We start from the raw sequence: 21065 nt of genomic DNA, 5'->3' as shown, positions 1-21065 counted from the left end.
TATTTTGCCATTTTAATAGCGTTCTGGTATTCTTGCAGTGATACAGGAGAAAAACCTTAGATATACTTCCATAGACACATCAGATAATGACATCTGGTCACAAAATCTGATTTGATCTGACTTGCATAGTTTAGATTTATTTAATGAATATTTTAATTATTCCTCTTGTGTGTTAATTATCTGACCGGGTTAATTGTAAAGTGTATTTATTTTTTAACTTTTCATGGTTGGACACTTCCTGTGTCCTGTGTTGTATGGACAGTACAACATGTGTAAATATCCCATCATCAGAGCGTGAGAAAGACGAGTTGGACTGGTGAGTAACTGGGTTGGATATATTTTTACTGGGAGAGTGAAGCTGCATTTTGTCTGCAGGCAGGATGAAGGACAGACTGTATTTACATTCTCCAGCTGTGAGAACCACAAACATGGCCGGGTCTTCACCGCCCGGCCGCATCGCCACGTGACATCACAATGATGGTTATTTCATATTTAACCCAGACTCGAGAGGTTTCACTGAATCGGAGGGAAACCAAACAACTCGCAGGTTTGAATCAAGACAAAACTACTGGAGGCGTCATGTTGTAATTAGGACTTCTGTTTTATAACTTTATAATTATGAGACACTATCTCTTAATTAAAGCTTAAAGATCTTGAAATAAAAAAAATCTTGCAGTTAAGCATAATTGAGATCTCTCGTTATTATATTATCACATAGTAACTGCAAGATATTCTCGTAAGTATAATTATTTATCTTTTATTTACAAGATCTTTATTTAGTAACCATGAGATAGCCCGACGGATGTCATAAATACAAGAAAACTTTCATGAAATATTTTCTCAAAATAAAGAAATAAAGTTCAATTAATTATGATAAAAAAAATAATTACTTAGTTACATGGCCTTTGTCTAATAATTACGAGATCTTTGTTGTAATTTATGTTCCAAGTATTGGACATGGATCTCAAGTACAAGAGAAGATGTAATTGCAAAACAACTATCCAAAAATATACAACAGTTCTCTTGTGATTAAAGTTTTATCGTAATTATCAGTTTATCTCATAATTACAAGAACATAATTCCGTATTTATTCTATTCGAATCATAAAAAAAAAAAGTTTTCTTGAAATTATGAAATGCAGACGTTGTAATGACCAGAAAACTAATCAAATGTTCCTGTAATTACAAGAGACCTTCTTAATCACAATTTGTTTGTTTTTTTATCTCATAATCACAAGAACTTTTTATAAGATACAGATCCCAGAATTAGGAAAAATAACTCTTAATTACAATAAAACATCTCCAATTTGTTTTCTTTGGTGACTGTAATGTAGTTTCACAGGAATACCAAAGTGTTACTCGCTTTCTAGAAATATTAAAGGGACATTCCAACATTAGCGTAGCTTAGCACAAAGACTGGAAGCAGGGGGGGGGGGGGACTGCTAGCTTAGCAGGAAAAATAATCTTCCAACAACTCAAGATTTGCAGTAAACACAATATCCCTAAATGTTGGACTGCTCCTTTAAACAAAACGTTTACACTTTTTTAGTGTGATTTCCCGTGACGCGGCGACAAAGATATGGCGACGCCACGCGGCCCGAAGACTCGGCCTGAAAAACACATTCAGGATTACGACATCATTTAGAGTCCAAAAGGTTTCATGCACAACAAAAAAACCAAAATAACCCAAAAACAAACAGTTACTGAAAAGAGAACAGCTGAGAATTATAAAAATAATGTGGAGGAGTATTCTGCTGGTTAGACTTCAGCATTACCGATGCATACACACTTCTACTTTTACATACAAGATATAGATTTTCTTAATAACACTTTGGTTTAGTTTAAAACAAACTATCATAAGCTGTATAATACAGAAAACAGATCTCCATCTCTTTTTAAAAAAATGTTAAATTAAATTAAATAAAAAAAGAACAATTAAATTTGTTTTTTCAATCAATTTAACAGCAGATGAGGAAAATAACATCAACAGACTTCATATCAGTTTAACTGTACAGTATCTACACAGCTGGGGCAGAAACTGTTGCCACACGAAGACAGACGCCCGATAGGACGACTCATCAGCCAATCAGAACAGACAGTCGGCTGCTGGTGTTGAGCATGAATGTATAAGAACTGGATACGGCGCCGCCGCTCAGCCTCGCTTCCGATTTTGCTCAGTGGCCACTCGTGGTATTGCAGCGAAAAATCCCCCTGCAGCCCAAAAAGCATTTTCCCCATAGGCCACCATTGTAAATGAGACAGTTAACAGGACATCTTGAACTGCAAAGGTCAATTATGACTATTATGATTTTATGATCCATGAAGATTTTATATTTGTAAAACTTTCCTCGATATAAAAATCTGTGACGTCATCACAATGTAAAGTCTAGCGGGAACAGCGAGAGAAACTACTACTGCATTCAGCGGGCCGCATGCCCCGGAAGTAAACCTGCAAGCTAGAAACTTTTTTGCCGTATGTACCAGGTGAGCATTTCTAATTGGACTGAATAGGCGCCACCTTGGAGTCCGGTATCCAGTTCTTATTATACATCCATGGTGTCGAGTTACCAAGTGTGAGGAGTCGCTGGTTCCTTGAGTATTCTTCGTTATTTAACAATTCCTTTTTAAGATCTGTTTGTAAACACTAAATCAAACCAGGGCCCCGTTTCAGAAAGCAGGTTTAACAAACTCTGAGTTCACTAATCCTGAGGTTCCAGAGTCAGTTCAATCAAATCGGAGTAGGTTGAACCTGAACATAAAAAGCCATCATCAATGGAGCTCTGATACTACGATTCACCATGGCAACAGGTAAAAATGAGGCGGAGATGTTAATACAGGTATATGCTGACTGTGCACAGTAATCTTTAAAGAAAGTAAGCGCGGGGAGAAGTGTCAATAACACAATTTTTATTCAGTGTTGTCCATTAATTTGTTTACCAGAATGACATTTCCTTAATGGATGATGAAGTGTTAAATAAATAAATCTGATTGTGTATTCGGCTGTAGCCTACATTACATGTGTCCGGTTCTGTAAGAGGGAGGCGACAGAGAGAAACTCAGGGTTTGTTGGGGAAAACTTGCCAGAGAGCAGGTTAGGTTCACAGAGTCAGTTACCATGGTAACTGACCCAGAGTTCTTCCTGGAACTGAAATTCAGAGTTTACCTCATCTCAGGGTTAACCAATTCAGAGTTTACCTCATCTCAGGGTTAACCAATTCAGAGTTTACCTCATCTCAGGGTTAACCAATTCAGACTTTACCTCATCTCAGGGTTAACCAATTCAGAGTTTACCTCATCTCAGGGTTAACCAATTCAGAGTTTATCTCATCTCAGGGTTAACCAATTCAGAGTTTACCTCATCTCAGGGTTAACCAATTCAGAGTTTATCTCATCTCAGGGTTAACCAATTCAGAGTTTACCTCATCTCAGGGTTAACCAATTCAGAGGTTTCACTCAACACGCTTTCCGAAACAGGGCTCTGACAAAAAGTTCATGCTCTACAATATTAGAGTATTAAACTGAAACAAATTCATTTGGACTAAATAGTCAGTTTTTAGAAAAAACGTCTTATTACAAGAAAAATGCTGAGAAAAAAAATACATAATATTTCATACTTTTTAAAAAAAAAGTTTACATGACAAGAAAAATATTTTTGAGAAAAAGTTATGCTACAAGAACAAAAGTCGTATAAGGAGAAAAAGGTTGCTTTATGTGGTAAACGGGGTTCTGTCGATGAGAACGGAACAGGAACCCTGAATTAACTTCTCACACTTCACAACTCTATTTAACACGGAGGACCGTCTCCAACAGCTCCACCTGGTGCCAAACGCACCTGGTCCAACCTGTCACATCTCTGATCAAACTTCCTGTTCAATAAAGACACCACAGGAAGTCTGATGGGACCTCTGAGGAGTCGTCTATCATTGCTGACCAGTCTGAGACCCAGTCTGAGCCCCAGTTCTGACTCCGCCTCCTTACACAAGCAAATATGACCTCACTGCGAACGCTCCACCACCTCCTGCCCACTGAGTTTCCCACAATGCACTGCGGGCTGAGAAGGTTCTTCCTGTGAAGGACGCGCACCTATTGGCCAGGTTGTCCCGAGGAGACGGGGCCTGAAGATTCTGTCCGACTCAATAAAGAAAGACGAGTCCAATAGAAACGATAGCTGCCTTGTCAACCAATCACCAAGCCCTGTCGGTGTGGGGACCAATCAGAAGTCCTCCAGTGACATCAAAGATGACATCACAGGTGAGTGAAAAGGTTTTTTATTGCTGGAGCTCAACTACATCTTCTTATTGACTGCTTGTTGCTGAGCAACGGGAGCAGCCACACCTGGACGTGAATCAGTTGCAGGTGAAAAAAAAAGCTCCAAACGCTGTGATGTCAGAGCTCCGACCAATCAGAAGAGCTGATGTGAGGGGAGACGGTGAAAGCCAACAGAAAGGAATAACTCTGGTCCCGCCCCCTGCTGGCGGCGGCAGAACGGTATTGTGGGTATGTGGACAGATGCTACAGGTGCTGGTGAGGGACAATCTGAACAGACGAGACGACGATCAAAAACAGATAAACTTTACACAGGCGAAGGGGCGTGGTCACACTACAATCCCCGCCCCTTTTACACGGCGGCCGTCTTGTCATGAGGACTGCTGCTGCTACTACTGCTACTACTACTACTACTACTGTTGTTGTTGTTGTTGGTGGTGTTGTTGTTGTTGGTGTTGTTGTTATCGTCATGGCCACCAGGTGACGTCACGGCACTCTGCGTCCTTTCAGCGGCCTTGGGGGCAGAGTCTTTGTCTCCAGGGGCAATAGGGGCAATAGGAGCAATAGGAGCAATAGGGGCGGGGCCAGGAGAGGACAGGGAGGCAGGTCGGGCGGGGGATGGGCGGTATGCTGCACTTAGCTCGGCCAGACGTTCTGGAGTCGGCCCCCACTTCGCAAAACCAGCGTCGTTCTGAAGGAAGATTACTGCAGTACCGTGTACCGCCCGGTAGTACATCTCATCTCTGAAAATACACAGAGTTTAATGTAGTAAATCTACTCCCTGCAGGGACCAACATAGGTACTACTGCGTAGGAAAATATAGTGCAGTATCATTGCAGTGCTGTACTCTGGAGTTGAGTTTAGTTATCAGTACAGTACAGTGTATCAGTGTAGTACAGTGCAGTGTTAGTACCTCTTGCAGAGGTGCTGACTCCCGGAGCGATACTCGTGTTCGTAGGCCGAGACGCTCAGCTGGTGACGGAGGAATCGACTTCCCTCCATGCGGGTCAGAGCCGGAGTCACAGGGTCACGCCACTCAGGGACGAAGACGATGAAAGACAGAGGCTCAGAGGACTTTTCCAACAGCGCCTGATGGACAGAGACAGACTGCAATATGTTGACCTGTATCTACAAGACCCAGTACAGCCCAGTTCAGAACCGTACAGCCTGGTTTAAGACCCAGTACCAAACCAGTACGGACCAGTATGACGCAAGCTGATCCAGACTAGGGTAGCCTGGTTCATACTGGTACTGATAAAAGCAGCAACACACTGGCTCAGATCAGTATAAGCAGGTACAGACTGGTTCAAACCAGTGCGGACCAGTATGGTACAATCTAATATACAATCTAATGGACGGACCTCAAAGTGTGTCACCATGGCCTCCATCAGCTCTTCACAGAACGGAGGGTTGGCTTCAAACGAGCCGCTGACTGGACAGAAAGACAGGAACGGCCTGAAAACACACACATATAATGGGTTAATAATACTGTAATAAGACTGTAAAACTACTGTAATACTGTTACGGAGAAGGAGGTTGTGCTTCAACAATGGGATTTACAGTGGAGTGTTAAAACCAAAGTCCTATAGAGTGCTGCAGGAATGAGTCCTAAAACCCGGAAATGAGTTAGCATTTTATTACTTCCGGTTCCCTCGTCTGGAAGTCAATGGTTTTAAAGTTAGATGCCTGAGATAAGGTCTGTGGTTAACACAAGCTGAATAGATTTTAATGCTTGGTTCTACGATATAAAATACGTCAGTAAATATTCCATTAGTGAATTCTGAAGCTTATATATGACGGTTGCTAACAAGTGGCTAAATGAGACTACTAAACGTCATCACGCCGACTCGTCTGCCTTTACAGCCTCGTTGTTAATTCTCGCGCTCATGCAACCATGGTGTAGTTTGTTTATAGCCTAACGTATGCTTTTTACTTCTGGCATTTGCATTCACGCTTCAAAAATCATAAAAGTGGTGTTCATTTGGTGGTGTTATCTTGCTGAACGAAAAGTGTAAGTGTCATGAACTTGCTTTTGCCACAGAGCTTGTTTTCTGCAATAATCCAAAACCCAATGGAAAAATCCAATTGGCCTTTTTTCAAGGGAACCAGGGCGATGCTAACTCCCTGGTTGGCCTACAAATATTGTGAACCAAATAAACAAATGAAATGTGAGTATTTAGTCCTCCCTGACTTAAAAGTCTGGGATGTGCTAACTTTTCAAATTTTTTTTTTTAGAATATACTGCTGTAATACTATTAAATACCAACATATACCACCAACATATGATTCTGATGCATACGACAGTAACAGACTTTTTTTTAATAGTCTGTACTAGCTGTCTGTGTGTATCCCAGCTGTTGAACCTCACGGGTAAAAACAGACAGACAGACAGTGTGTAGCGGTGTTAACACCTGTCTCACCCTCTGGATCCGAAGAAGCCGTCGGTGTCGGGGAAGGCAGAGCCGAACTGTTTGAAGTAGCAGTTGAGCGGCGAGGCGAAACACTCGAAGGAAACTCCAAACTGTCGGATCAACGCCTCGAATACAGACACCGGCAGCGCCCCCTGCAGACCCGTCCCCTCGTTAGCGCCGCTGCCAAACATCACCTGGACACACACACACCTCGTTAACTCACCAATCAATGAGTCGTTACCAAGCACAGATGAGGTGAGATCAGGTGAACCCTGATTGGTTAACAGAGAGTCAGCTGACCTGGTATCTCTTGAGGAGGCACCAGACTCTGGACAGGAACCTCTCAAAGCGAGGATCGTCTATACAGCTGTACCTGTACAACAACTCCTGGACAACACAGACAGGCAGAGAGTCAGACATACACACACACACAGACAATCAGTCCTCTTGCAGATGTGCTGGCGCCCACAGCAATATTCATGTTTGTGCGGACACAGACACAGACAGACAGAGACACACACAATCTTCCACAAAAGGCAGACAGATTTACATTTTACTGAAAGAATGTCGCCCTCCGCTGGTTGACTTCAGCTACTTACTGTGTTTTTCACTGCTAAAATTGCTAATATAGGATTATTAGTAATTGTTGGAACTACCGCAACTTCTTCAATACAGAGCAGGGCCTTTATTTTTAATTATTTTACACATCCTCCATGTTTACCGGTTTGTGATTGGTCAAACTCACCGCCGTGTGAACTCCCGACGGCTTGACCCTTTTCCTAAAATCACATTTAAGCTTCTGTCAATTGACCCTTCGCTAAGTCTCGCCCCTTTAACAGACAGGCTGATCACCGGCCAGCTCTGACCAGGGTCCATCAACTATACAACTCTGCTTCATAGACATACAATCGTTTAAGATTCTCAACATTTTCAGGCCGGTTTTGTGGATTTTGAGCTAGTCATAGATGTTTTTGTTAAAGAGTAAAATCCTTTTTGTTTAACCAGAAACAGCAGCTATATCGCTCTCGCCAAATACACCAGACTCCATTGACAGAAAGAGTAATTTTATCGCGTCGTAAAAACACACTTAATTCAAACTCAACAGAAACTAAATAAAAGTCACCAAAACTACCTTTGTTCATCTTTCCCCCTTTTTCAACAATCACCAGCTCTGGTTTGGTGGATTCCCTTAATTCACCGCATTAGGTGTGAAAATATCGTGAGAAGAGCGAGAGGGAGGTCAGACATCAGAGAAGCAGCGGGGGAAAACAGCTGTAGAGCCAGAATATTTTCACATCTTCGGTTGTTGTAACATTGGAAAGACTTACCAAGACACGGTTGGTGAGTTCTGTCGACTTTGAAGTGTGTTTTACGGTCGTGGTAAAATTACTGTTTTTGTCGATGGAGTCTGGTGTATTTGGCGAGAGCGATATAGCTGCTGTTTCTGGTTGAACAAAAAAACAGTGTGGGCTCCATGCTAGCTCCGACAGCATGACGGAGTAGCAGCTGCTAACAACAAAGGGGTGGGGCTTAGCAAGGGGTCAATTGAACTCAACACTTCTTGCGGAGAAGTTTCACATTAAAAGCCACGACAGAGTGTCTAGTAGTTTCCTGTGCTCATCAGCCACCTGCTGTTACACCTGAATGTGTACCGTCTATGTTGTCGTAGTAACATCAGTATCAGTAGTCTCTCTCAGTACTCAGAGTACTGCCATCAGTACTGACCAGTTTGCTGAAGTGACCTCTGTTGACTTTGACCATCTCTCCTCTGAAGCGTAGACATGCCACGTCATTCTCAAAGTGCAGCTCGACTCGAGGGAGGGGCGGCGAGGGGATCGCCAGACGCACAGGGTAACAGTAGACCAACCGGGACTGCTGGGGGGACGCACACGCCTCTGAACACACACACAAACAACACATTAATAACCAACACAGGAAACAAAGCTACCTGCAGGCAGGGCTCAGGTGTGTACGTGTGAGTACCTGTGGGTATGGCAGGTAATTTACTAAAAGTCCCACATGAATATCTCTGCATACTGGGGTCCCTAAACAGTCTTGAATTACATAAATTGGGTCTCACTGTAGAGCTGAGACTCTTGTGGATCCAATGAGCCCAACTGTATTCATGTGTGATGATGATGATGTTCCCATACCAGCCATTTCATAGTAGTGAGACCATTTTTTAAAAACTTGATCTTGGTTTGTTTTTTAATTAGTATGGCTGAATGTATAGTCAACATGCATCAATATTATTATTAGTTATTCTCAGATGGATAGCGGGAGCTTATGTATCGGTGCTGTCCCCGGTACTGAAACGGAGCGCAGGAGATCGATAGACAGACAGACAGACAGTGAACACTTTTATTCCTATCTAGGAAAGCCATCCATCCTCTGAATGCTCTAGGTCTCTAGTTAGTGGCTGTAAAGTTTCATGAGGCTGTGATTATCCTAGAGGTCACCACAGGTCATTTTATACAGGGAGGTCAGGTTTCAAATGGTCTCATTACAATGAAATGTCTCCTATGGGGACTTGCATCATCACACATGAATACAGTTGGGCTCATTGGATCCACAAGAGACTCAACTTTACAATGAGACCCAATTTATGTAATTCAAAGACTGTTTATTTACCCCAGTCTGTGCCAAAATCTTGTCCTGCTGCCTACAGATTCTACATGTAAATGCATAATCTGTTTATAGAGATTTTGTGTGTGTACCTGTGGGGGGGTCCTGCAGCAGACTCAGGTGTGTCTGTCTCATCCGGCGGCTGTACTCTGCAGACAGCTGGTAGATCTTGGAGCAGATTCCCTCCACAGAGTCTTTGGCGACGGCGGTGACGTGAGGACCACACTGCTGTCTCAGGTGCTCCAGACGGTCCTACACAAACACACACACACACACACAGTAACTACATTACATCCTGGCACAATGAACATGTCTTCAGCTTGTGAATAAACAATCATCCGTTCAGCTCGGGCTGTGGTGGCAGCAGACTGAGCCAGGTAGCCCAGACATCCGTCAGCTTTTCCTGGAGGACCCCGAGGTGTTCCAAGGCCTGATATGTAATCACACCTCTCACTCTAATTTAACAAGGACAGAATGGCTCACAGTGACGGCCCCGGTGCCCCACACTGCCACAGTACGTCTCGAGAGACGAGTCATGTCATTTAAATCAAATCACTGGTTCACAAACATACATCCACTGTCTAAAAGGAGGAAGCAAAATGCCATTTATGAACTAGGTTTATATCTTATAAGGCCGGGAACACAACGTCAATGCCCAAGCACATCAACATTGCGCATTAGTTAAAACCAAATGTTTTCTGTAGCGCACCGTTCTTATTAAACCTCCTTGACAACATAAACGCACACAGCCTACTATCAGTGCCCGGTCCGTTCCGCACGTACATACACACACACACACACACAGACACACACACAAGCCGGCCTGTGACCTCACGACAGCCGCAGCAGAAACGGGAAAATGATTCCCAAGTCAATGAGGCAAACTTTCTAGTATTAACGTTACCGGTTAGCTAACGTTAGACTGTTCGAGGTTGACGGTAAAGTTACAGTTAACGCTCGCTAATGAGTCAGCAGCCGACGTTTGCATTTACAGTGTGTGAGCTGATGATAACGTTACGTTAACTACGAGGAGTCAAAACTCTGCAACAGCTCAAATCCTGTTATTAATGTTAACCACTTATTTACTCCTCTTCGCCTCCTATAAGTATTATGGCTGTAATGAGATCTCTCCATCACATTTTGTCTGTGGCAACATGCTGCTCCTCTTCCCAGGACAGGAGCATCTTGTCCAGTAGCTCTTCCAACTTTAAGATGCACAGCTAGCAGAGCCGGTCCTAGCTTTTTGGGGGCCCATATGCAAAATCATATATATAATATATATATATATATATATATATATATATATATATATATATATATATATATTATATATATATATATTATATATATATATATATATATATATATATATATATATATTTTTTTTTTTTTTTTTTTTTTAAATGACTTAAAAAAATAATAATTGGGGATCAATTATAAATGAATGAACAAAAATAAACCACTTTTGATGTTCAATATATGTTAAAGGTTACTTTGAATAATTAACTAATGATAAGATTTAAAATTTGGGACGGTCCACATTCATTTTGGGACAGCTTGGGTGATGGTGAAAAAAGTTAGTTTAGAGCCCTGATCAGGACATAATCCACATCAGTCCTCTTGAATCTGAGATTCAACAATCAGCCAGAGTCTCTTTTCAGCAGCTTGACATCATCTTTCCGAGGGACGCTGAGCAGTGGGATACCCTGATAGTTGGAGCTCATTCTCCAGTCCCCCCTATTAAATATGGGAACAACCAACCCGATCTGCCAGTCCTAAGGTACTGTCTCCGACCTCCACTAGACATTTAAGAGGTGTCTCAACCGAGACATCCCCAAAATGTCCATGATCTCTGTAAACTAACACCAGAGTTTGTGTGACCAAAGCAGCTGCAGTGCTTCCGATATTGATTTGCTGCTTCAGGAGTCCTCTAGTCCGACCAACCTGAAAAGACTCCTTCACAGCTGCTGTCCACCAGCAGGTTCTTTGGTTGCTGCCACAACAGGCACCAACAACCCTCTGGCCACAACTCATAACAGCTGCTTCCCCAATGGAAAATCTGAACATGACCCCCTCAGACTCCATGAACCCATCCTTTCAACATTGCAGACATTTCTTACAGAGGTGGGAGTTCGCTGATACGGGTCACAGCCAGCCCAGCTCAGCCTTGCTACATACATTCGGGTTTACCGGGTCTGCCCAACAGCCTGCGCCACCACAGATCTGATCTTTGACCTAAGGTGCTCTGGAACCAGGTACATTCATGAACCACCTTGCACACAAACACGGTGTTCGTCATGAAACAGCCAGACTAGACATCTTAAGAAGAATTTACAAAGTAAAAACCAGAAGAGGTCAAGGGTCAGCGGTTACCATGTAGTCCTCCTTGCTGGCGGAGTGATCTCGGCGCAGCCAGCTCATGGTGTCTTCAGCGTTCCACTTCACCACCTTCCTGCTCTCTGGACTCGCATTCCTGTACAGGTCAGAGGTCAAAGGTTAAAGGTTCTCTATAGAGCTGCAAAGATGAATCGATTAGGAGAAGACTTGGGAGAAACACTGATCAACTTGTTTCACCATTTTCTGACATTTTTTAGACCAAACAACTAATTGAGTAATCAAGAAAATAATCAACAGATTAAACGACAATGAAAATAATCGTTATTTGCAGCTCTATTTCTCTATACAACATTCAGAGCATTAACCTCTTAAAAATCTGCCGACCCATCCGGCCTCTGTTCTGTCTTTCAGAGATCGTAGCAGGCTCAGTTTTAAAGCTAGAAGCTGAAGATACCGGCATCATATGAAATTAGAAACCTAAGAAATCCATTGGTATCAACCATGTCATACTAGCTTGACAAGACGGGGGCTAAATAACGCTCTAGGAATGCACCAATGCCGATTGGTCGGATATTAGGCCATTACTGATTCAGATAGCTGGATTAGGTATTGGTGACAATTAAACTTGGGGTACCGAAGTCGGTACTTTTAAAAGGTCTGTTGTGACCTACCTGGAGTCAATCATCTTCTTGGCAGCTTCAGCGTATTTAAACAGCAGCTTCCGGGCCTCCTCTTTGTACTTGATACGCGACAACCTTAGACACACACACAGATATTAATACATTACCAATATAAAAATATATAATCAAAACCGGTAAGGAGAGACTTTTTCAATACAGACACTTTAGTGTGCAGTTTGTAGTAACTGACTGACAGACAGACAAACAGGTACCTGATGGGAATGTCGTTCATGACCTCTCTGAACATGGACGGGGAGATGACGGGGTCGCAGTCACTCGGCAGTAAGGGGTCGTGACCTTTATCGATTACTTTCCTCTCCAGTAGCCAACGGTTGAACGACTCCCGGGGCGGATCAATACCTGAACCACAGACAGACAGACAGACCGTCAGTCAGTCAGACACAGACAGACTTACAATTCGCTTCCATGCAGTACATTGACTTTCAGAAGGTATCATTACCCTAGAGCAGCCACTCTCAACCACTGGGCCAGGGCCCATTGGTGAGCCCCAGAGCGCCATCCAGTGGGCCGCAGAGGTACTGCCCAGGGTTAGTATAGTAAACTAAAACTGACACTGAACTGTTGGAACACCGATACTAAATAAAAACTTTATCCTTTCAGAAAAACAAAAACTAAACTGATAAATAGAAGGCTTGAAATAGACCTGGTGATCTGTATTGGCTGATACTGCTTCCAGCAATCAGTGATCCTTATCGGAGCACCCTTATGGTACATGTCCACAAGGGCGTTTTTTATCCCGAGGGATCGCCTTGCTTCCCGAGCATTGGACGCTTGATGGGCTGCCTCTAGACACAAGGCACTAGGCACCTGATTGGACGAACGCGTACCCTCATGGGCTGCTGCTCCCAGCTTTCAAACTGGAACCAACATTGCAACTTGTTTTGAAACTTTCTTCTCCGACATTACGAAAATAGTTCTCCAAAATGTGTTTCTGAAAACATTTTATGCAAGAAGTGAGCCATGCAGTTTCTGAATCTGTCTTTATTTTGGATCAACAAGGGTTAGTCTAAAAGTTTCTATGGAGTTTCAAGAGGCGGCGAGTCGTGCCGAACGCCCATGATTTGCATCAAGTAGCCTAGACATCAACTTTATGCAAATGAGGAGCAGCCAACGTGACGCCCTGCCTTTCGAATCACGCTACCACGTTACCAGAATGCACTGCATGGCTGCTTACATGGAAAATGAATGGGAAGCGTGGAGCGGATGGAGGCTATGGACATGTACCCTTACTCTCAGCGATGACCCGACCATCTAAGAGCTACGTAAAGCTGTTTGTTGATCAACAGTGAATCATCAGGTGTGAGGGTACCTTCTCTCTGGTGGCACAGTTCGTGGTAGTGTTGCCTAAGTTTGGTGACCAGCTGAGCTCTCTGCAGCTCCATCTCAGGGTGGGGGGGCAGGTGGTTGGTGGGGGGATGCTCTCTGATCACAGCATTGGTCTGGGTGTCCAGGTCCCAGTAGATACTGAAAACAACAACAATAAACAACTTCAACAACATAAACATTAAACCTAAAAAATGCTATCAACAGAGAAGCTAAAGATGCTAAAGGGGAGGGGCATGGCCTCAGCACTCACACTGCTGGTCTGTATGGAGCAGGGGCGGGGCTTGGGGTTGTGGGCGTGGCTGGTTGGGCCGGTTTGTCCTCAGGGGCAGAGTTCCAGGGTTTGACCCCGGGGGTGCTGGGAGAGATGGGCGTGGTGGGCTCAACCTGGAAACAACAGGTCAGATTATCAAGTAAATTTGAGTATGCAGTTTCCTACAATCCACTGCACACCATTGACTACTTTAAATATCAGCTTTAATGTCGTAAACTGATCCATGACCATTTATTTTTTTTACCTTAACTCGTTTGATGCTGTTGGGCCCCGCCCCCTGCTCCTCAGAGCTCCTCCTCTTCCTCTGACCGTTACCTAGGTTACTCTCTCCACCCTCTGCTGGGGCTGCATTCAGACCTAACGGATCAGACTTCATACAGACAGACAGACAGACAGTCTCAGTTCCAAAGTACATACTAACTGTATACATTATGTACTACATATTAACTTTTAGCAGCTCCTGTTTGCAGTGTAGCAGGGAGGTACAGACAGCTATCACTGGATAACTTTGACACTGAAGAAAACTAAAAAACATGATGATTCTCAGGCAAGGTCTGTAGCGTCTTTTTTCTATGATTTCTAAGTGGATTTATTCACATTCATTGGTGATGGAGAGACTAAAATGTGCAAGAGTATGACCCAAACTATAACAGTCTGTGAAGTATCTTAATCAGCTCCACCTGCTGACAAACTACAATAACTAACTTCCTTGCTGTTGTTAAAGCACCTGCATGCACATGTCCTTTCAGACATTAAAAGAACCAGTGACATTACTCACGATGACATCATGCTGACCCAGAACTGGGACCTCCCACAGGCTCTGGTTGGTGAATCTGTTGAAATAATACGGTCGGTTCTCCCTCCGAGACCAGCACTTAGACCATCCAGCCTGGACCAGTTCATCTGTCAGAGAGACAGAGAGAGAGAGAGACAGGTCAGAGAGACAGACAGGTGTACCTGTGATCTCAGACAGGTAGAGAGACAGACAGGTGTACCTTGGAGTTCAGACAGGCAGGTAGAGAGACAGACAGGTGTACCTGTGAGCTCAGACAGTTAGAGAGACAGACAGTTGTACCTGGGAGCTCAGGAGGTGGTTTGGAGGTGGTGGACGGAGATAGGGGCGGTCCCTGAGAGGAGGCGGAGCCAGAGGGAGACGGCATCATGGTCGCCTCCCCCTTCACCGGTCCCTGGCTGTCATTGGACATCTCAGCTGCTCGTCAGAATGACATCGACCTGCCTGGACAGGAAGACACACTTTAACTTTCAAAATAAAACAGGGGTGAGATCACAGAAATAAAATAGGAGCGAAGGGTAAATTAACTGCTTGCTTTGGTAATTTGACTAGTACAAAAGAAAATGGCGATTGTTGTTAGTTGTTATGTTGACAACAGAACCCACGTCAGTGGTGTGGTCGCAGCTTGCGGAGAAGAGAGCAGCTGGCTGGCTAGTTAGCTTGGTAGCTATTACCCAAGCGGAGGCACCGTTTAGACCCGGCGCTGCTGCTGGTCACAAGCTGGCTGTTTGGCTCATTTTCCATAATGCTTCACAATGCTTCAACCAAGCCCCCAGGAAGTGCACCGGTAGTTGATCCCAAAATCGTAGCGGCCAAACGGCGGTATAACAACTTCCATGTCAGTCACGTGATGCAATTAGGCGCAAAAATACTTTTTCCCATAAACTTATATTGGGAAAGAGACGTCTGTAACTCAGCGGATAATTTTTTTGAGGTGAATGAACTTCCCAGTACGAACACTCTAATAGTCCTTATTTAAATCATTAGGTCCTAAAAGTTGTAAAACGCACTAATATCCAAATCCAGAGTTATTTCCCTTCCTCCGTTCATGTGAATGAGACCCAGACCGTAACGACAGGGCAAGCCTTGACAACGGCGTGACGTTTGGACCCCATGACCGAGTCATGTGACTGAGCGGACGCTACTGCGCATGTTCCATGGGCTCAATGGATGCGGAAGGTCGTCGGAAGATCCGGGTATTTTTCCAGACGAAAGTCGAGCCATTTTGGCATCATGCGCCACTGAGCAACTTCCATAGAAATGAACGGAGCCCCGCCTCCAATGGCAATAGTAATGTGCTTTCCTCCACCATGTATGGATTAAGCATTAAATTGTTCAATTTGATGTGCCTCGTGACCATCGCCTGCCGCTGCGATATTCGCCTGAAAGCTTACTAAAGTTGAACTCCATGCCAGTCTGAAGATGGGATTTGCCTTGCATAGAATGGAAGCGAACGGGAGGCAAATGTTAATTTTGCGCCTGTGTGACCTTGCCTTAGTTGTTGCAGTTTTTGTTGAAACTGAGGAACAACTGACTTGCTGAGGATTGAATTTTAGATTGTGTCATAAAAGTGAAATAAATACACAACTTTCCTTGATGGGAAATACGCTACTCTCTAAACCAATGTGAGTTTGAAACGGTTAAACCCTGATTCACATTCTGTTATAACTAATAATTAGTCTGCTGATCACTTTTGGGATTCATTGACTAATGATTTTGTCTATAAAATGACACATTGAAGAAACTGGGACATTTTTGACTTTGTATCTTGAAAAATGACAAATGAGTTTATAAACAGTAGTGTCTTTTTCCTCTTTATAAAAATTTATTATCACAGAAAAAGTTTATTGTTGTAACCAACCAATGTGTCATGTTAAACTATTTTTAATGAGAAACGTTACACTGATGGTGCGTAGTGAGCATTTGAAGAAGTGATATGTTATAAAATTCTTCAAATCAATAAGAAACTATTTTGATTAAACGACAAACACCATCTTGTTCCAGTTTTTCCAATGATTTTCTGTTTTGGAGTAAACTGAATCTATTTGACTTTGAAAAACTGACTGTTTTATGACACTTTATAGACCGAACGATTAATCGATTAATCAGGATCAATAGCTAGCCTACAAATTAATCTAAATATACCCTACAGATTATAAGGAATATTCAGATTAATCGATTAATGAAGAAATATACAATAGTAACGGACAGTGCATGATGTCAGTAAAGGACAGTGTATCATTGAAATAACGGACAATGTATGACTAGTAACGGACAATGTATGACTAGTAACGGACGGTGTATGACTGTAGTAACGGACGGTGTATGACTAGTAACGGACGGTGTATGACTGTAGTAACAGACGGTGTATGACTAGTAACGGACGGTGTAAGAGTAGTAACGGCGGTGTATGACTGTAGTAACGGACGGTGTGTGACTGGTAACGGAGGTTGTGTGACTAGTAACGGACAGTGTGTGACTAATAACGGACAATGTATGACTAGTAACGGACAATGTATGACTAGTAACGGACAATGTATGACTGTAGTAATGGACGGTGTATAACTGTAGTATGGACGTTGTATGACTTTAGTAACGGACGGTGTGTGACTAGTAACGGACGGTGTATGACTGTAGTAATGGACGGTGTATGACTGTAGTAACGGACGGTGTATGACTAGTACCAAACGGTGTATAACTGTAGTAACGGACGGTGTATGACTAGTAACGGACGGTGTAAGAGTAGTAACGGCGGTGTATGACTGTAGTAACGGACGGTGTGTGACTGGTAACGGAGGTTGTGTGACTAGTAACGGACAGTGTGTGACTAATAACGGACAATGTATGACTAGTAACGGACAATGTATGACTAGTAACGGACAATGTATGACTGTAGTAATGGACGGTGTATAACTGTAGTATGGACGTTGTATGACTTTAGTAACGGACGGTGTGTGACTAGTAACGGACGGTGTATGACTGTAGTAATGGACGGTGTATGACTGTAGTAACGGACGGTGTATGACTAGTACCAAACGGTGTATAACTGTAGTAACGGACGGTGTATGACTGTAGTAACGGACGGTGTATGACTGAAGTAACGGACGGTGTGTGACTAGTAACGGACGGTGTATGACTGAAGTAACGGACGGTGTGTGACTAGTAACGGACGGTGTATGACTGTAGTAACAGACGGTGTATGACTGTAGTAACGGACAGTGTATGACTAGTAACGGACGGTGTATAACTAGTAACGGACCGTCGATGACTGTAGTAACGGACGGTGTATAACTGTAATAACGGACAGTGTATGACTGTAGTAACGGACGGTGTATGACTAGTAACGGACGGTGTATAACTGTAATAACGGACGGTGTATGACTGTAGTAACAGACGGTGTATGACTGTAGTAACGGACGGTGTATGACTAGTAACGGACGGTGTATAACTTTAGTTACGCAGTGTATGACCGTAGTAACGGACGTTGTATGACTAGTAACGGACGGTGTATAACTTTAGTTACGCAGTGTATGACCGTAGTAACGGACGTTGTATGACTAGTAACGGACGGTGTATAACTGTAATAACGGACAGTGTATGACTGTAGTAACGGACAGTGTATGACTAGTAACGGACGGTGTATAACTTTAGTTACGCAGTGTATGACCGTAGTAACGGACGTTGTATGACTAGTAACAGACGGTGTATAACTGTAGTAACGCTCGGTGTGTGTGTAGTAACGGACGGTGTGTGACTAGTAACAGAAGGCGCTGTAGCTTAACGTTACAGACGATAACAGATTGACATGAACAGACTCACGGACCGTCTGAATGTGGCGGCAAACGGACCAATATAGGTTTTAATCTGATCAAAAATGAATCAATAAGGTAATAATAAGGGAACAGCGTATTAGTGTATTGACTGGTGAAATGAGAGCGCTGGGAGGTGAATAGATTAAATAAAGCCTGATGTTTTCCTTCTCTACGCAGGAACGAGCGCTATGGTTACACGCATGCGCCTGGACGGCTCTCCAAACAAACACGGAGGAGGAGAGGAGGGGGTGAGGAGGAGGTGAGGGAGAGAGGGAGAGAGGGGGGGAGGACAACACAAAGCTGCGGCTGCTCCTCTGGAGCCCGAGCTGAACACACGGACACAGCGGCTCTCTATCTCGGTCCACAGCGGGGCCGAACCGGGCTAAAGTGATCTAAAAACACCGAGGAGACAACGGGACGCCTTTAGGTCCCGCCATTAACGGCCATTTTGCGTCACCCGCTCGCTCTCCGCTCAAAGCGACAGCTGCTGTTTAGGCGCCACTTCAGACAAGATGGCGGACACGCCCCTGCCACAGCGCTGCGCGTCCTGCACAGCCTTTCTGCTCTTCACTACAAACTGAGCCGCTCCGCGCACCGGGAGTCCGGCTCATCTGAAGGACGGAACCTTCCGCCGCATGTCGGTGCCGTCGGAGCGGCTCTGCGGGGCCTCGTACCCTTACCTTGGCCGGTTAAGTCACGGAGAGTCGCGGGTTCTGTCCGCTGGTTTCGGGTCCTCCGCTCCGCTCCCTCCCCGCCTGCTCAGACATCTTTACAGGGGCCCGGAGTGAGCCACTGCGCATGCGCGGCTGCTGTCCCACTTCCTGTTCCGAAACGTCTGCGTCGTGCCGCCATGTTGGGCAGGTCACTCCTCCCATGGATGGAGACTCCTCCTCCTCACAGCTTCTACATGTGTTTAAAGATAAACTGTTCTTCTTTGATGGAAAATCAAAATATACATTCATAATAAATTTAAAGGGACTATTTGTAACTTTCAGAAATGCTTCTTAACAGCGACACCTGTGGCCGTGAAATCAACGAAAGTCAGCATCGAGCTTGCGCTTGCTCGCTCTCAATATACCTGAACGAGCATCTCTCAACACAGTGAGGCGACACACGTCAGCTAAAACCACAATATCACTCTATATTTCAGCTGCTTGGCAGTAATGTTAGCTGACCAGACGAAGGTCTCTCCATGAACATGATTTAGATCTGATCCTAGTGTTGGCTTTTCCTGCCTAAGTGCAGGCTGAAGCAGCGGCGCTCTGCAGCGTGTCTCCCTGCTCTCTCCGCCCGCAGCCGGAGAGAGCAGGGAGACACCGGCACCCGGTCGGTAACGAGAGGGTAACGTTACTAGCTAAGGAGCTCCGTCACTTCACAAGACACGGGAAACCTCTGTTGGTCTGGAGGAGCTGCAGCATTTTCTTTCTGCACAAACGTCCACTGTACGTTCACTAGATATTCTCAGAGCTAAACTAACTGTTCTGCAGTGTGGAGTGAGCGCGCGTTCACGTCTAGAGGTGGAGCGAGCTGAGAACGCGCGCGCTCTCTGAGCGAAGTCAGGCAGGCAGAGTTGGAGAGGCAGCGGCCACACGCGAACAAGCATATGTGAGCGCGCATGTGTGACGACCCGCTACATTTATGCGCGTACAAAGTTACAAATAGTCCCTTTAAATACAATTTATTTTAAAGGGACAGTTTGTAACTTTTTAAGCGTATAATTGTAGCGGGTCGGCACACGTGCGTTCGCATATGCACGCTCGCGTGTGGCCGGAGCCTCGTCTCCACTGCCTGCTCTCCTTCACTCAGACAGCACGCGCGTTCTCGCTGTCTCGCTCCACCTCTAGACGTGAACGCGCGCTCACTACACACTGCAGAAGAGTTAGTTTAGCTCTGAGAATATCTAGTGAATGCACAGTGGACGTTTGTGCAGAAATAAATGCTGCAGCTCCTCCAGACCAACAGGTTTCCCGTGTCTTGTGAAGTGACGGGGCTCCTCAACGAGTTACGTTATCGTCTCGTTACTGACCGGGTGCCGGTGCCGGTGCCGGTGCCGGTGTCTTCGGCTGCGGTCGGGAGGCGATAACGTAACTCGTTGAGGAGCCCCGCTGCTGAATCCTGCACTGAGCAGGAAAAGCCAACACTAGAATCAGCATTGATTCATGGAGAGACCTTCGTCTGGTCAGCTAACATTACTGCCAAGCAGCTGAAATATAAAGTGATATTGTGGTTTTAGCTGACGTCTGTCGCCTCACTGTTTTGAGCGATGCTCGTTCATGTCTATGTAGAGCGAGCAAGCGCGAGCCCGACGCTGACTTTCGTTGATTTCAAGGCCACAGGTGTCGCTGTTAAGCAGCATTTCTGAATCTTACAAATAGTCCCTTTAAATCTCAACACAATTATATGAAGGTGTAATTTGTACGTGTATATACACAAATCCGGGGAAGTACCGGAAATGAAAAGAGTCGCCATCACTGCGGTGGTGTCTCCCTACAATATGTGCACGTTTGAATCCAAGCTGTCCTAA

At 44.5% G+C, this 21065-nt stretch overlaps 1 protein-coding gene across 3 annotated transcripts; it reads right to left on the bottom strand.

The window, feature by feature from the left end:
* Window positions 1–321: 321 nt before the first annotated feature.
* On the bottom strand, window positions 322–19362 carry pcif1 (phosphorylated CTD interacting factor 1). 3 transcript variants are annotated; one of them, XM_074646790.1, is made up of 17 exons: window positions 19222–19362; window positions 15012–15173; window positions 14715–14839; window positions 14181–14306; window positions 13916–14049; window positions 13649–13803; window positions 12531–12678; window positions 12310–12393; window positions 11675–11774; window positions 9394–9553; window positions 8402–8571; window positions 6977–7063; window positions 6686–6870; window positions 5627–5720; window positions 5179–5354; window positions 3419–5008; window positions 322–3162 (listed from the first exon to the last, which is right to left on the bottom strand). In XM_074646790.1, exons 2-16 carry the CDS (start codon window positions 15139–15141, stop codon window positions 4618–4620), a joined length of 2265 nt encoding a protein of 754 aa, XP_074502891.1. In that variant the 5' UTR covers window positions 15142–15173; window positions 19222–19362; the 3' UTR covers window positions 322–3162; window positions 3419–4617. The 3 variants fall into 3 exon arrangements, with proteins under 3 accessions (XP_074502891.1, XP_074502899.1, XP_074502907.1); XM_074646798.1 differs by having other exon boundaries at window positions 15012–15169; window positions 19222–19357; XM_074646806.1 differs by lacking the exon at window positions 19222–19362 and adding an exon at window positions 15335–15451 and having other exon boundaries at window positions 15012–15169.
* Window positions 19363–21065: the final 1703 nt, after the last annotated feature.

Source organism: Sebastes fasciatus, chromosome 1 (genome assembly GCF_043250625.1).
Source record: "Sebastes fasciatus isolate fSebFas1 chromosome 1, fSebFas1.pri, whole genome shotgun sequence".
Taxonomy (NCBI): Eukaryota; Metazoa; Chordata; class Actinopteri; order Perciformes; family Sebastidae; genus Sebastes; species Sebastes fasciatus.
This window is presented reverse-complemented; position numbering and strand designations above follow the sequence as displayed.

What these genes read in the sequence shown, in the direction of transcription:
- pcif1 (XM_074646790.1), bottom strand. Translation starts at nt 15,141, where the DNA reads ATGTCCAATGACAGCCAGGGACCGGTGAAGGGGGAGGCGACCATGATG. An exon ending in ACCACCTCCTGAGCTCCCAG is followed by an intron (nt 14,840 to 15,011) that starts GTACAACTGTCT and finishes TCTCTCTGACAG; the next exon opens with ATGAACTGGTCCAGGCTGGA. An exon ending in AAGAAGATGATTGACTCCAG is followed by an intron (nt 11,775 to 12,309) that starts GTAGGTCACAAC and finishes TGACCTGTACAG; the next exon opens with GAATGCGAGTCCAGAGAGCA.